General features: G+C 47.0%; 2 protein-coding genes and 1 pseudogene across 2 annotated transcripts; 1 reads left to right on the top strand and 2 right to left on the bottom strand.

Moving 5' to 3' along the window:
* The first annotated feature begins 709 nt into the window (after window positions 1-709).
* LOC100829560 lies at window positions 710-3,152 on the top strand (annotated as a pseudogene).
* Window positions 3,153-3,521: 369 nt separating this feature from the next.
* Window positions 3,522-8,493, bottom strand: LOC100827103. The gene is made up of 3 exons (XM_003558179.3): window positions 8,036-8,493; window positions 3,917-4,088; window positions 3,522-3,819 (listed from the first exon to the last, which is right to left on the bottom strand). Exons 2-3 carry the CDS (start codon window positions 4,085-4,087, stop codon window positions 3,745-3,747), a joined length of 246 nt encoding a protein of 81 aa, XP_003558227.1. The 5' UTR covers window position 4,088; window positions 8,036-8,493; the 3' UTR covers window positions 3,522-3,744.
* Window positions 8,494-8,714: 221 nt separating this feature from the next.
* LOC100829259 (beta-glucuronosyltransferase GlcAT14B) lies at window positions 8,715-13,425 on the bottom strand. The gene is made up of 4 exons (XM_003561728.4): window positions 12,531-13,425; window positions 10,830-10,905; window positions 10,638-10,753; window positions 8,715-9,288 (listed from the first exon to the last, which is right to left on the bottom strand). The coding sequence occupies exons 1-4, from the start codon at window positions 13,060-13,062 to the stop codon at window positions 8,774-8,776; spliced, it is 1,239 nt and encodes a 412-aa protein (XP_003561776.1). The 5' UTR covers window positions 13,063-13,425; the 3' UTR covers window positions 8,715-8,773.
* Window positions 13,426-13,761: the final 336 nt, after the last annotated feature.

Raw genomic sequence — 13,761 nt, 5'->3', positions numbered from 1 at the left:
AACAGGTACAACTTTTTCCTGTATCCGTCATCCGTCAGGGTAAACGGGTACCCGCGGGTAAAAATACCCATAATAAGATTTGATCAACAACAACACGTTCCTTAGAAAACGGCATCATATTTCTCAAAACCGCAACAGTCTTAGTCATAAACGATACTACATTAGCACATTATAAATAACAACAACAACAACACATAAAAAGATGATATATTGTTAAAAACGACAACACATAATGCTAAAAGCTGCAACACATTGCGAGTCTCTCTTCTCTGCCAAGATCGCACCCGTTTGTGAGTTTATTATATGGGTAAACAGGTACATGGGTATGGGTAGTGTATTCCCATACCCGTACCCGCTCTACCCGATGGGCATAAAGTTTTTTCCATTTACGTACCCACGGGTTAAATTTCTGACCCAAATCCGTATCCTAATGGGAATTTACCTGCCAGGTATGCGGGTAATGGGTACCCATTGCCATCCCTGAACCACGAGCCTCACCTCGTGTAAATAACCGGCGGATAAATATCGTGTGGTGAATTGAACTTGGTGTGTCCGGAGTACAACACGTACATGTGAGACTTACCATAACAGCCCGGATACTCTAAACCCAAATCGTGGCCTGTGAATTCCAAAAGTTACGTTTCCGTTCCTCGTACGTGAGTACAAATCAACTTTCCCGTCCCAGTCGGAGGCAACACCACAACCTTGCCCTTCCGTTTCCGGCTGCCTGTGTCTCGCGCGGAGATGGGTACGGTGGGGAAGGGCGAGGGGCCGGCGATCGGCATCGACCTCGGGACGACCTACTCGTGCGCGGCCGTGTGGCGGCCGTCGCACAACCGCGTGGAGGTCATCCCCAACGACCAGGGCAATCTCACCACGCCGTCCTGCGTCGCCTTCACCGACACGTGCCGTCTCATCGGCGAAGCGGCCATGAACCAGGCTGCCATGAACTCCGTCAACACCGTCTTTGGTGAGTACTACTGCCCCCGAGGTGCTCGGTCATATTACCAGCGCCGCCCCTTAGCGGACAGACGTCCAGAACTTGCTTTTGCGCCGTTGAATCCTATTTTCCTCAGCGTTCAAGTGCCAACCGCCGCTGGCTGTTCATCTCCCTGCCATATTTTTTGTTTTTTGTGATGAAATTATGCTTTCCAGTTTTCATGTCATCAACTGTTTATTTTACCTAACCACGCCACAATGCGAACCCTTCCAATTTGGTCTCATTGAAAAAACTCCCCTTGCATGTTGGATGGCTCCAGACGTTGAAATTAGAAATCATTCAAGCTGTGTTGGTGATGGTAGCGATTTGTGCCATAATTTGCAGAGTTTTTTCTTTTGCCATAATTTGCAGAGTTAACTGAGCATATCTGAAAACAAACTAGATTCAATCATGATTAATTAAGGCTAACTACTTAATTTTCTTCAGATGCGAAGCGACTGATTGGCCGGCGATTCAGCAATGCGTCTGTACAAGGAGACATCAAGCTATGGCCTTTCAAAGTCATCTCAGGTCCTAGCGACCGGCCGATGATCGTGGTGCAGTATAGAGGCGAGGAGAAGAAGTTTGCAGCCGAGGAGATCTCCTCCATGGTGCTCATCAAGATGCAGGAGGCCGCAGAGGCTTACCTCGGTACGGCGGTGAAGAACGTCGTCATCACGGTCCCCATTTACTTCAACGACTCACAGCGCCAGGCAACCATCGACGCCGGAACCATTGCTGGCCTCAACGTCATGCGCATCATCAACGAGCCCTCCGCTGCGGCCATCGCCTACGGGCTTGACAAGATGACAGTCAGCGGTTCAGTAAAGACTGTCCTCATATTTGATCTCGGCGGTGGTACATTGGATATCTCCATTATCAATATTGACATGGGCATCTTCAGAGTAAAAGCTACTTCTGGTGACACCCACCTTGGAGGCGAGGATATCAACAGCCGAATGGTGGAGCACTTCGTTCAGGATTTCCTTAGGAGACACAAGAGTGACATCAAAAGTAACCCCAGGGCGCTTATGCAGCTGAGGACGGCCTGCGAGAGGGCCAAGAGGATGTTGTCTTCGACAACGCAGGCCAAATTTGAAATCGACTCGCTCCATGAAGGCATTGACTACTACGGGATCATTACCCGTGCCAGGTTTGAGGAGCTCAACATGGACCTCTTCCGCAAGTGCATCTAACACATTGAGAAGTGCCTCGGAGACGCCAATATGGAGAAGTCTCAAATCCAGGACGTCGTGCTTGTGGGCGGCTCCAGCCGAATCCCCAAGGTGCAGGAGTTGCTACAAGATTTCTTCAATGGCAAGGTGCTCTGCCGGAGCATCAACCCTGACGAGGCCGTCGCATACGGTGCTGCTGTCCAAGCCGCCGTCCTCAGCGGTCAGTGCAACCAGAAGGTGCAGGACTTGCTGTTGCTTGACGTCACGCCGCTCTCACTCGGGGTAGATATCGTAGATGATTTTTACAGACCCGGTGTCATGAGCGTGATCATACCAAGGAACACCACCATCCCCTGCAAGAATGCGTGGAATTACACAACCATATTCGACAACCAGACCAGCATTCTCTTCCCGGTGTTCGAGGGTGAAGGGGCGATGACCAAGGACAACAACCTGCTCGGCCAAATCATTCTTGGTGGCATCATTCCAGCGCCTGCAGGTGTGCCTTATATCGACGTGACCTTCGAAATCGAAGCAAATGGCATCCTGAAGGTGTCGGCGGAGGACATGACGACCGGAAACAAGAACAGCATCACCATCAGTACAGACAAGGGTGGGCTAAACAAGCAGGAGATAGAGCGCATGATATGGGATGCCAAGAAGTACAAGTCTGCGGACAAGGGGAGCAAAATAAAGAAGGAAAATGAAGAGGGTTGGCTGAGCAAAGAGGAGATCGAGCGCATGGTGACGAAGAAGCGCATGATTCAGGATGCTGAGAAGTACAAGTCCGAGGACAAGAAGAGGAAAATAAAGAAGGAGAACGAGGGTTGGCTGAGCAAGGAGGAGTTCGAGCGTATGGTGACTAAGAAGCGCATGATTCAGGGTGCTGAGAATTACGAGCTCGAAGACAAGAAGCAAATAATGTAAATAGAATAGGAAAGCGGATGCCCATAAGGCATAGAATGTACTTCTGCAACAGTATAATCGCTCTTGCACAATGGATGCTTTCGTACCAGTATTTTTCTGCAACTTCTGGAATGGTCATCTCATATACATGGCCGTTCTAGCTTAATATGCTTCGTATGAAATCAGAACCATTATTAAATGATAGTGAATTTTCTGTTTTGGTTGGATGCCTAGTATCTGCTTGAATTGTTCGGCTGTTCTGTATGTGTACACAAGTCACAAGGGGTCGTCAAAAAAAGATGCACTAAATTTTTGATATGTCGTGCTGGGACATGCTGAAACTCACCATGATTTGGCATATGCATTTGAATTATTGTCCAAAGCCACAATTCACAGCTGGAGGTCTAACTGACAGAGAAATTACATAAATCAACCAAAATGGCCATGGCAGCATGCTAACATAACAGCAGAAAAAGCCTGTTATATCAAAGAGAAGAAAACCGTATCGATGTTGTGCTGATGCCTTACAATGTGACATTAAAATTGTTCCAGAAATTCACCATTGCCAATACTAATCATTTTGCCAAAGCTAATCGCAAAAAAATTATTAATCCCCATGCTCCAGACTTCAAGACAAGACAATAAACATGAAAATGACACAGTGGTCCCAGTATATGACTGGAACTAGTGGAATTTGTCTCGCCCAAGCCGCTGGAGATGGTAATTGATGGTCTTTGCTGCATTCTTTGGCCTCCCTTTCTGTGATCAAGCCACGAGTCACATTAGGAGATGTAAGAAAGAGCTAGTTTAATGCTTTAAGTAAATATATTATTGAAACTAAAGACGATGTGGATACCTGAACCTGAGAACAGGTAACCAAGAGCTCCTTCTGCCTCATGCACTTGTCATCACTCTGCTTGTTCAAGGCCAGGCAGTTGAGGAAGGCTACCATCTCCACCATGAAAGGCTTGACGACACCACCAAACTTCTTCGGGTTTATGTACAACCCACCGGCCTTCCGACCCATTCTGCCACATCACATTCAAATGTGATTACCATGTAATAGAACAAGGGCAACTCCACAGTACTACAAGAAACACCCCCAAGAGCAATAATGTCTGGGCAGATAAGCAATGTGAGAAATGAACTAGCTATAGCAGCAAATCATATGTTGTTCCTTAAATATTCCTAAACTGCAAAACAAATCCTTTGAAAGAAACAGCATAGTCTGTAGTTCCATCCTACTATAGCACCAGTTTTGAACTTGGATTGACGCACTAACTACAGTTTTCCTGCAAAAACCAAGAAAGCTAGGCCATTGGTAATATATATCCATGGCCAAAACCAGTTGAATAGATTATTATGGGCCATTAGTTCCCTTAGTCGGATGTTCATTATTCGCACTGAACCATTCTCCATAAGATTCACGCAAAGGCCAGTAGCACCTAGGCACATTCCTGAGGTGATGACTGGCGACAAAGCCCAGATATCAGTAGCAACACAAGTTAAGATTTTTTGAAACTTTTTCGGCACCATTTTTATTTTGCACGATCGCATCTATATGCAAATCTTAATAGTTCCTTCTAAGCCTTTTCCTTTTGGCAGATTCTACCGTACCTGATACTTCGTCCAAACCAAAGGGAGTATCAATGAAGGGTGATATGGACTTTTCACATTCTAAAAACGCAGAATCTACTTTGTAACCGCGCACTCTGCTGTCTCGCCCGGTGCTCACGTGTTTTGGCCGTCCGATTCATCATGCGCTTCTCGTTCTGTCTGACGGCTCCTAGCAACTTCTTTTTGTGTGGCTGCGTCTCACGTGGGCCCCACGTTCGTGCTTATCCTTTCCCATCTCGTCGAATCCCCTCTGCCACCACCCCGTTCCCTCGATCGCCACGCTCCCTCGATCTCAAGGAGCGGGCCCCAAGGCCGCCCAGCTCTACCCGGCGGCGCCTCCGCCTCCTCACGCTGGATCCCACCGAGCGTCGCGCCACCAGAGACTGGCGGCGCCTCCGCCCCCGCCTGCTGGATCCCTGCCAAGCTCCGCCCGAATGCCGCGCCACCAAGCTCTACCTTCATCAACAAGGCCATCCCTTCCTCCCTCTCTGAACCGTCGGTGGGTTCTTGAGGTGGGCCAAGACGGCGGGTCTCCGCTCCCATGCGACTAGAGCTCCAGCTCAAGCCGCTCCCCACGTAGTGCCGGGCTGATTTCACCGCGTCCGGGTCCTTGTGGGTGCTGCAGCTTCACACCGATGCCGCCTTCCGCCGGTTCTGCGAGAAATACGGCAAGAACTTCCGCCACGGCGTTCACGGGAAGGGCATCTCAGTGAGGATCTCGGCGTCCGCGTCGTGGCGGTGAGCCAACATGGGCACATGGCGATCTTCCTGCTTGGCTACATCGCCATCCCCTTGCTGGCTGTTGCTCGATGGCCGTCGCCATCCCCGTGCTGGGTCCGGTGAAGACCTCGTAAACGACCTTGTCAAGCACGTAGGCGAGCTCCCGTGAGGCCAGATCCGGTGGCAGCAACGCAGGGATGGCCGGATCCGGTGGTAGCAAGGCTGGATTTGCACGGGACAGATCCGCCGCATGTGACCACTCATGCACTTCCTCCTCTGCTTGTCCGGCTTCGGCTTTTCGATTCTATGTTGGATTTGAACTGTGTTCGGTGCTCCATGTAAATTCTAGTCATAGTTACTTTATGAATTTGCTGGATGTATTTTCACTGTATGACAATTACCTTTTTAGTCAAGTGGATGTAGCTTCCGTGTTAAGAACTACTTACTTGTTTTTTTAGATGTAGTTTTAAAGTTATGAGTTACTTTTTTTATTTTTAGATGTAATTGTGATGTTAAAAGTGGCATCCATTTGTGATTTGTGAGCTTGGACAAAGTAACTTTTGCTGGACGTATGCAATTCTCATGAATTAGATGTAACATCTTTTTTTGTGTTTACATAAGAGTTACTTTTGATGTGTAGTAAATAAGTGCCTTTTGATGATTATTTGTTGGTTTGTGTGTATGTAATGATGAATTTTCATGCGATCTTAGTAAACTTTTGGATGGAAATTAGAGTAACTAGATGCATTTGGTTTAGGAAGAGGCATAACTGAACAACGGTTGGTGTTGTCCTGACCAGACCAATTTTTGCATTGGATCTTTTATTGGATGTAATTTGTGTCATTTTTCTCGAGTAGATGTATTTCACGAGGATATTGAGCGGGAAGGAGTAAAAAAGAGATGGTACAGTGTAGTGAAAGGAAAAAACAAGTCATCTCTCTTCTGCTGTCACGTGGGTGGCTCAGCGAGGTACAGTGTAAAGCGAAAGGAAAAAGTAAATCATCTCTCTTCTGGTGTTACGTGGCGTTTTCTCGATGTGAACACATCAGCTGTCATTTTCTTGGTGTGAACTTGATGCGGGACCACAACAGTTGTCGAGACGCACTTTCTATACCAGATGGTGCCCGCGCAACCCTAGCCGCCACCTTCTAAAAAATTAAAACAAAAAATTTCGCGGCCGCCGCACTCCTCCTGGCATGCCGCCGCGGCGCCATCCTCTCCGTGCAGTGCCGCGGCCCTCCACCTGGCGCTGATCCCTCGTCACGGCCCGACGGCGGCGCCCTCCCAGCGAGCCGCCAGCCCTCGGCGCGCCCATCTCGCTGCCCGCCGGCGCCCTCGCCGCGAGCCGCCGCACGCTCCTCGCTGCTCGCTGCCGACGCCCTCTTCTCCGCCCGCCGTCGCCGCGCCATCCTCGCTCCTCGCCGCCGACGCCCGCGCCGGGAGCCGCCGCGCCCTCCTCGCTGCCTACGGCCGCGTCCTTCCAGCACGCCGCCGCTCCCGCCACTGTCCGCACAACGCGCGCCGCCATCGCCCTCCTCGCAGAACAGCTCGGGCGCCGCCGTCCGCCCAGCGCGCACGAGCCGCCGCGACCGCCTCCGTGCACCCAGCGCGAGCCGCGGCCGCCGCAGCAGCCGTGCGCCTCTGCTGCCTTTCCAGCACGCGTGGCCATCGCCATCTCAGCCCACGCCGGCAGTCTTTCTCTGGGTACTCCGGCGAAGGGGCTTTCTTACGTTTTTACCCCTGCGGTCCTATTACTCCGTTTGTTTTGAGCCGTTACTTCACACATCCAAATCGGAATATCAAGGAGTATCAATTAATCTGCACCCTTAGATCAAATAGAATAAACGGTCCAAATTAATTTTTGGGTACGGTAGAAAAACTCTTTCTTTTTGGATGAACCCTCTCAGTTTTTCACTTGCCCATTTCTCACCTGGTCATAGCCTACAAGCAAGTAATATGGAACTTGGGATTTCGTGAGCATTTGAGATTTTCAAGTTTCAAAACTTTGGTTTGACTTTTTCTTTTGAGAAAAAATAGAAAACTATTTCCAACTTTATCTTAAGAAATACCTTTAAACCTGACAATTGGCCTTGCCAATCAATCGCAAATAAAAATAAATGAACCTGTGGCATGATCGGCTCACTAACCTCTTCTTTCAAAACAAATTGGCAAGTTCAGACCATGCCGCCAGGACATGGTCTTGTCCTTCACAATCCAAAATCATCTTAGTTACTACCGTAACACCAATATTTTTGTTTGAATGTGTCTGTACGTGCCTCTACTAGTACTACATATTTTATGCAGACATGTATAGATTTTGTGATTTCAACAGTACATAGCAGCAACGGTAGAATCATCTGGAGAACAACTGAAGGGGACACCGGGCACGATGGTCAAATTACTACCGCTTCGTGAAACGACTTTATCTTCACACAAGCAATCTGTCGAACAGATTGTAGGCACTGGCATGCTATCAGTCAGCGCAAAATGACATGCTAAAATTGCCTTCGACAGTCTAGATGTATCGGCCAGCAGCCCAGCACTGGATAGGGTTTCTTGGCGCGGCCCCGGCGCCCGGCGGGAAAAATCCTCATCGGTGCCAGATTACAAGTAGTGGACCGACGGGGGAGATGCATACCTTTCTAGCTTCTACGACGGCTCCGACCTCCGTGTCTTGGAAAAGAGGTCCGAATGATGTTCGCTTGCTGGGTGATGTAAGATCACTCGCCAGGGTTCAAGAAGATCTCTTTTGTTTTTGGAACTTTCTGGAAAGAGTTCTCGAGAGAACTCGGGAAGAGCAAACTGTGTCACGGAGGGGAACTGGGCCGGCTAAGGAAAGGAAATAAGTGATGGGCCCAGTGGGCGAAAACTTTTGTGCCGGATACATCGCTAAAAAAAAACCTGGGTTTGTCCATGAGCAATTTGTACGGGCAAATCAGCAGTGAAAATTTGCTGTAACCAATATTGTGCCTTACCTGATAATTTCAGAAGACGTTCCTTTTATCCTTCTCTTTTAGACTTTTTGATGTGTAATTTCAGAAGATGTTCTTTTTATTCTTCTCTTTTAGATTTTTTGATGCGGAGACAACGAGAGGGTGTCATACGAAATGCCATAACCACTACGCTCCCTTTTAAGTTGTTCAGAATATTGAAACATCGTGTCCTTTTCCCTGTGTCTTGTATTCTTGTTGTATGCACATCACATCCATCCATGGAAGAGATGGAACATGCACGATTTCAGTCGCTTCGAGTTTCCAGTTGCCAGTATACACACAAGCTGCCTACCGCCACAATAATCAGAACCATCTCAGGAACACTTTTGCCCCTGAAACCCTACCAAAATACTATGAACTGGCTACGTGTAACAAAGAGTGTTTTATATACACTGTTTAGGCCTGAAATTATCAGGTTCCAAAAGTTTCAATAACAATTTCTCTAGCTTCCCTGAGCCACTCGTTGGCCTGAGAACAAATGACCTTCCGAAGAAGGTGCATGGGTCTTTGTCACCTACCGTGCTGCCCAAGCACCATCCACCCGGTGTGAAGTGGTCAGGCGCTCGCCTCAATAGCTTGGCATCAATCATATCCAGGACTGGGTTGTCATCTGTGAACGAGTGTGCAAACGGCAACCCGCTGTTGGCCATTGCATCAAAATACTCAGTTGTCAGGTTAGCAGGGTGCGTCCGAGGGGGGTTGTCCCATGCCATGAAACGGACATCACTGTTAACAGTTGTGTTCTGGTAGTACTTTGAGTTGCAGATCACTGTGTGGAAGTATCCCTCCGAGGATGACAAGAAGTTGGCGAAATACATGAGTAATGTGCGAGGAAGGTTGTCCCATCCCAATATGCAAAATTCCAGGAATGATCGACTCAGTATTACCCATGATGAACCTGCATCGGGAGAATAATGTCATTGGATAGAGCTCACTTTTACATAATAACATAGAGTAGCATTTGGTTGTTGACAGTCAAAATATAGACCGCTGTCCGTTCAAAAATAAAATAAAATAAAATAAAATAGACCACCGTGTACATTTCTGAATCATCTTCAAGAGAAAATTCATTACGAAAACATTCACGAAACTGCAAACAGAAAATTCCATCAGTAGCATACCATTCACTTGACAACACCAAATTAGGACATCTTTGTGTTCTAGCATTGCCAACGATACAATTTATGGTGAATAACACTTGATAGTTTTTCCTTCAGATAGCCAATAGTGTCATAAAGTGACCTTTATGCCCTCGTCGTTCTTTTGAATGTTCATGCCTAAAGGATTGCGCAATGCCATCAGCATATGAGAATGCGGAGTAATAATGTCTTTCCTGTGTGAGCCCACAAGGACTATTGTAGTTCTTGGTGCACAGGGTACCAATGAGCAATTCTATATAATGTACAGCCTAGTGACCAAGTGTTGTCAGTAAGTGATGGAAAAGCCAACAGAAATGGAATCAGACACAATTTCGAGACTTTGAAAATGTTAGAACAAAGCTCAGTATGAGTTGAGTTTTATCTAGTGAAATATCGACTAATGGGATGGTACTGACTGAACCTTCTCGTTCTGCAAAAGTGAAACAATCAAAATATTGCAGTACCAGTCTACCACATGTTCCTTATTTACTACGGTCTGCATTCTTAGGCCCTAGCCAACAAACACCTGCATAAGGCAGAACAAAATGTAGAGATAGCAGGTTCACAAAAAAAAAGTAGAGATATCCCCGAGTATATCCTACGCAATACCTCCAGCGGATGCTGCTTGTCTCAGTTGATGGTCGAAAAGGCATTATGTCACTGAAGCCTTAGTTCATTTGGTTGAGCATTTTTTTTTATCTCGATCTCTGCGCAATAATCTTTTAAAATAGTTTGCATAAACATACTTTATATCTCTGATATTACATAACCTTATGCAAAACTATTTCTGATTCTCCATTGAATAAGCTTGATGTAATATTTAGACAAGCTCCAGAGTTTTAATTATGACAATGAGTGAATTGCAATGGCATCCATACTGTCTATAAAGATGAAAGTAAAAACAAAAAAGGACACAAAGGGTATAATTTTGTTGTTCCATACTACTTTGTTCCACAGTACTAATGTTTATGGGAAACCATCAGTATTGTGCTGAAGACATTATCCTGAGTAGAAGGTAGATAGGCAACAGCAAAGTGCTACAGAGAATTAGGAATTTAGGACAGAATATTTAGACTGTATTAAGTAGGAAACAAGCATGAGACAATACCTACAAATATTTTGAAAGCTGAAGGCAGGCTCCTTTTCTCCTTTGTAGTCACAACCTCAGTTTTATTTGAGATCTGCAATGCTGGATCTACAATGATTGGTCTTGCCCTTTGCTGCCTGCACATGCCACCAAATAATCATGATAAAGAACATATGAGGCAGTTAAGAAACACATAGAAACAAATATGCTTACTCCCTCCAACCAATATTGCTTGTGTGATCAATAAAGTTCAGATCTCTTGGGAGATATGAGAAGATATGAAGGATGTCTGTCAAGTATGAGGGCAGGAACATGAATGTTAGTTTCACAAATTAGAGGATACCAACTATTTTGGTAGAGCACTACAGTCCATTAATGTGCTATAAATCAACATGTAGGTGCAAGCCAGTATTTTGTTGAAACAACTATGTAAACTGGAAACTTTGAGTACTATAAGGCCAGAGGCACAAGCAATCTTTCCCTTTTCACTTTGGTGTCAAGTCCTTTAAAATCATAACGGTATTATAAATATAGGACATCCAACATCTTCTATGAAAGAAACACAAATACTACATACTGGGTAGCCCAACAAGCACTTAACAGTCCTTTAGTTCATAAAACATCTCAGGAATCAGGTGATGGAGTGGATGAAAGCAGTATCTGTTGCAGTTTTATTGAGATGTTTGTAACAGCTGATGTAGATATTTTTTTCGAAAAGGAGGGCATCCCCCGGCCTCTGCATCGATCGAAGCTGATGTAGTATATATGATAAATATGGCTGTGTGCATCAAACGATGCAGAGGCCGGAGGTTATCCTCCTTTTAGAATAAAAAAATGCAACCAGCTTATAAGTACCCCAGCAAAAAAAAAACCGCTAGGTAGAATGTTCTGTGTTTTCTGGGGAATGCATAAATCTAGGATGCCAATTGTCCATAAGAAGAGAAAGCATCTCATCCCAGGGCAGGACTGTTTGGGCATCAAATTTGACAATGTAAACACTACAGGCCGTAGATTGAGTAGGTGTATGGAGAAAAATAACATAACTGAAAACACTCAAGTTATTGTACACATAGCTTTGCCAATGATAGCACATTCCATTTATGAGGTATTTGGCCGTGGCAGATGTTCAGGAATGAGAAATCTTAGAGAGGACGAAGTAGTGGAATTGCACCGGGAAAGTGGTGTCATAATATCGTTTTAGGTTACAAGAATTGCCACGATCCCCTTGTGAAGTTATTTATCAACTGATCTACTTGATGCAGTTTTGAGTGCCAATGCCGAGTAAGGAGGTAAGACACAGGTTGATGATGTGAAGTTGTGACTATGGATCGCCAGTGGGTTGAACATGGCAATGAATCTGAACTCTGAAGAGTTTCTGTTTATCTTGTTTATTTCTCTTCTTTTCTGAGAGAAGCTGCTTATCCTTTTGTTATGTCAATTTGCTCTCCTGGAAACTAATTCATTTTCAGTAGCTGTCTGTCTGTCTGTTTGTTTGCTTGTTCGTGGCATAAGAACTGGTCTGAAAACTAGTAAAAAAACCTAGGGATCCCAGCTTTATCTGTATTCACCCCTTCGTTTCTGGTCTTAATTTGTCTTTCAACAAATCTGTATTAAACCGAAGACGAAAGTAGCAGAGTCTTATAAGACCTAACAGAAAAAACCGATTTCATGGAGTTGTAACAAATGAAAACCTAAGACCATGCAGAGCAGGCTCCTAAATGAACAGCGGCTACACCCAAAACTAGCATTAAGGCAAACAATACTTAGTCATTAGCTGAACCAAGTGTATGAAATGGCCAATTCAGTAAGAAAGAGCAATATATGCTCTAAGCTAGTAACGATTTAACGAGTAATACACGTCTAAAACTGCAAGGTAACTAGAGGCAATCCATGGAAAGAGGGAGCTGGAATTACCATCTTGGGGCATGAGCGGGTAGTCAGAGGCGCTGAGATTGATGAACCAACTCCACCCCTCGAACTCCTTGAGCAGCAGGGCGGCGCCGTGGAGCGTAGCGGCCAGCTCCGTGGGGCCCCGCCGCGACACCGCGGCCCACTCCCCCGGCGCCGCCACCCGCACGTTGCCGTACCGCCGGGGCGCCTCCTCGCCGCGCACGAACGCCTCGAGATCCGCGCGCTCCTCCTCCCCAGTAACACCCACGAGGTAGTAGTTCCAGGGGTGGTACAGCGCCCGAAGCAGCCGCCGGATCCGCGGGCCGTCGCCGGGGCCGCCCGAGATGAGGTACGCCAGCCTCGGCGGCGGCAGCAGGGGCTGCTGCTGTCTCCCCAGCCGCGCCGCCAGAGGAGGGGGCGGCGAAGACGACGACGACGACGAGCGCGCCGTCCCGAGCGCGGCGTAGAGGAGAGGGAGGGAGAGGAGCGGGAGCGCGAGCAGCATCGAGCGCATCCACCTGTGGCGGTGCGCCGGCGGCGGATGCTTCCTCGTCATGGGGAGCGCTACGCTAGAGCTCCAGCATTCGCTCCCGGTGGGCGGTGGCTAGCTCGCCGGCGGTCCGGTGAGGCGTAACGCGCGAACGGGGGACCTAGGTAGATAGAATAAACAAACCGGCAGGGAGGAAGGGGCTGGGTCGCTGGGTTGGCTGGCTGGTGGAGGCGAAGCAAGAAGGCGGAAGCTGAGCTGGTGTGAGGTAGGAGAGAGCAGCAGTATAGGTGAAGAAGGTGAGAGCCTGACTCTGCAGCGTTTCGTGCAAGCAAGTCAGGAGGACGGGAGAGGTGCGTACGGTACGGTGCAGTGCGCCGTGTCCCGATTATTACAGCACCTGCTTCAGAGGCATAGTGCAGAGTGCTTCTGCTCTTCATTACTGATACGCAGTTACGGCATTTATAATGCTTCAGGCTACGCGCCTCAAAGCATAGTACTCTTCGCTTGCTAGGATTAGAGTATTAAAATCTACTCTATCTATCGAATCATAAATTCTTGTCACGATGTTAGTTCAATCGAAGAACCTACATGAAATCCTGAGAGCAAAGTATCTCGTTATCGTGTCATCTATAACAAGCTTAATAACTATAGTATTATGTATAAAGGTGTGGTTATATCTCAATCGTCTCTATTTTAAGCAAAATACTTAAAGCTCAATTGACGTGTTAGAACCGTTGGATTAAAGACCTGTGTGCCATTTTCACT

The sequence above is a fragment of the Brachypodium distachyon genome, chromosome 1 (assembly GCF_000005505.3).
Source record: "Brachypodium distachyon strain Bd21 chromosome 1, Brachypodium_distachyon_v3.0, whole genome shotgun sequence".
Taxonomy (NCBI): domain Eukaryota; kingdom Viridiplantae; phylum Streptophyta; class Magnoliopsida; order Poales; family Poaceae; genus Brachypodium; species Brachypodium distachyon.
The sequence above is the reverse complement of the archived record's forward strand: the minus strand, read 5'-3'. Positions and strand labels throughout refer to the sequence as shown.

Bases quoted from the DNA above. Each gene is read 5' to 3' on its own strand.
- LOC100827103 (XM_003558179.3), bottom strand. From the start codon at position 4,087: ATGGGTCGGAAGGCCGGTGGGTTGTACATAAACCCGAAGAAGTTTGGT. The intron at 3,820-3,916 runs GTATCCACATCG...GCTTGATCACAG, and splicing joins TTACCTGTTCTCAGGTTCAG to AAAGGGAGGCCAAAGAATGC.
- LOC100829259 (XM_003561728.4), bottom strand. From the start codon at position 13,062: ATGACGAGGAAGCATCCGCCGCCGGCGCACCGCCACAGGTGGATGCGC. The intron at 10,906-12,530 runs GTAATTCCAGCT...CATACTTGACAG, and splicing joins CCCGCTCATGCCCCAAGATG to ACATCCTTCATATCTTCTCA. The intron at 9,289-10,637 runs GTATTGTCTCAT...CTCCCGATGCAG, and splicing joins AGCTTTCAAAATATTTGTAG to GTTCATCATGGGTAATACTG.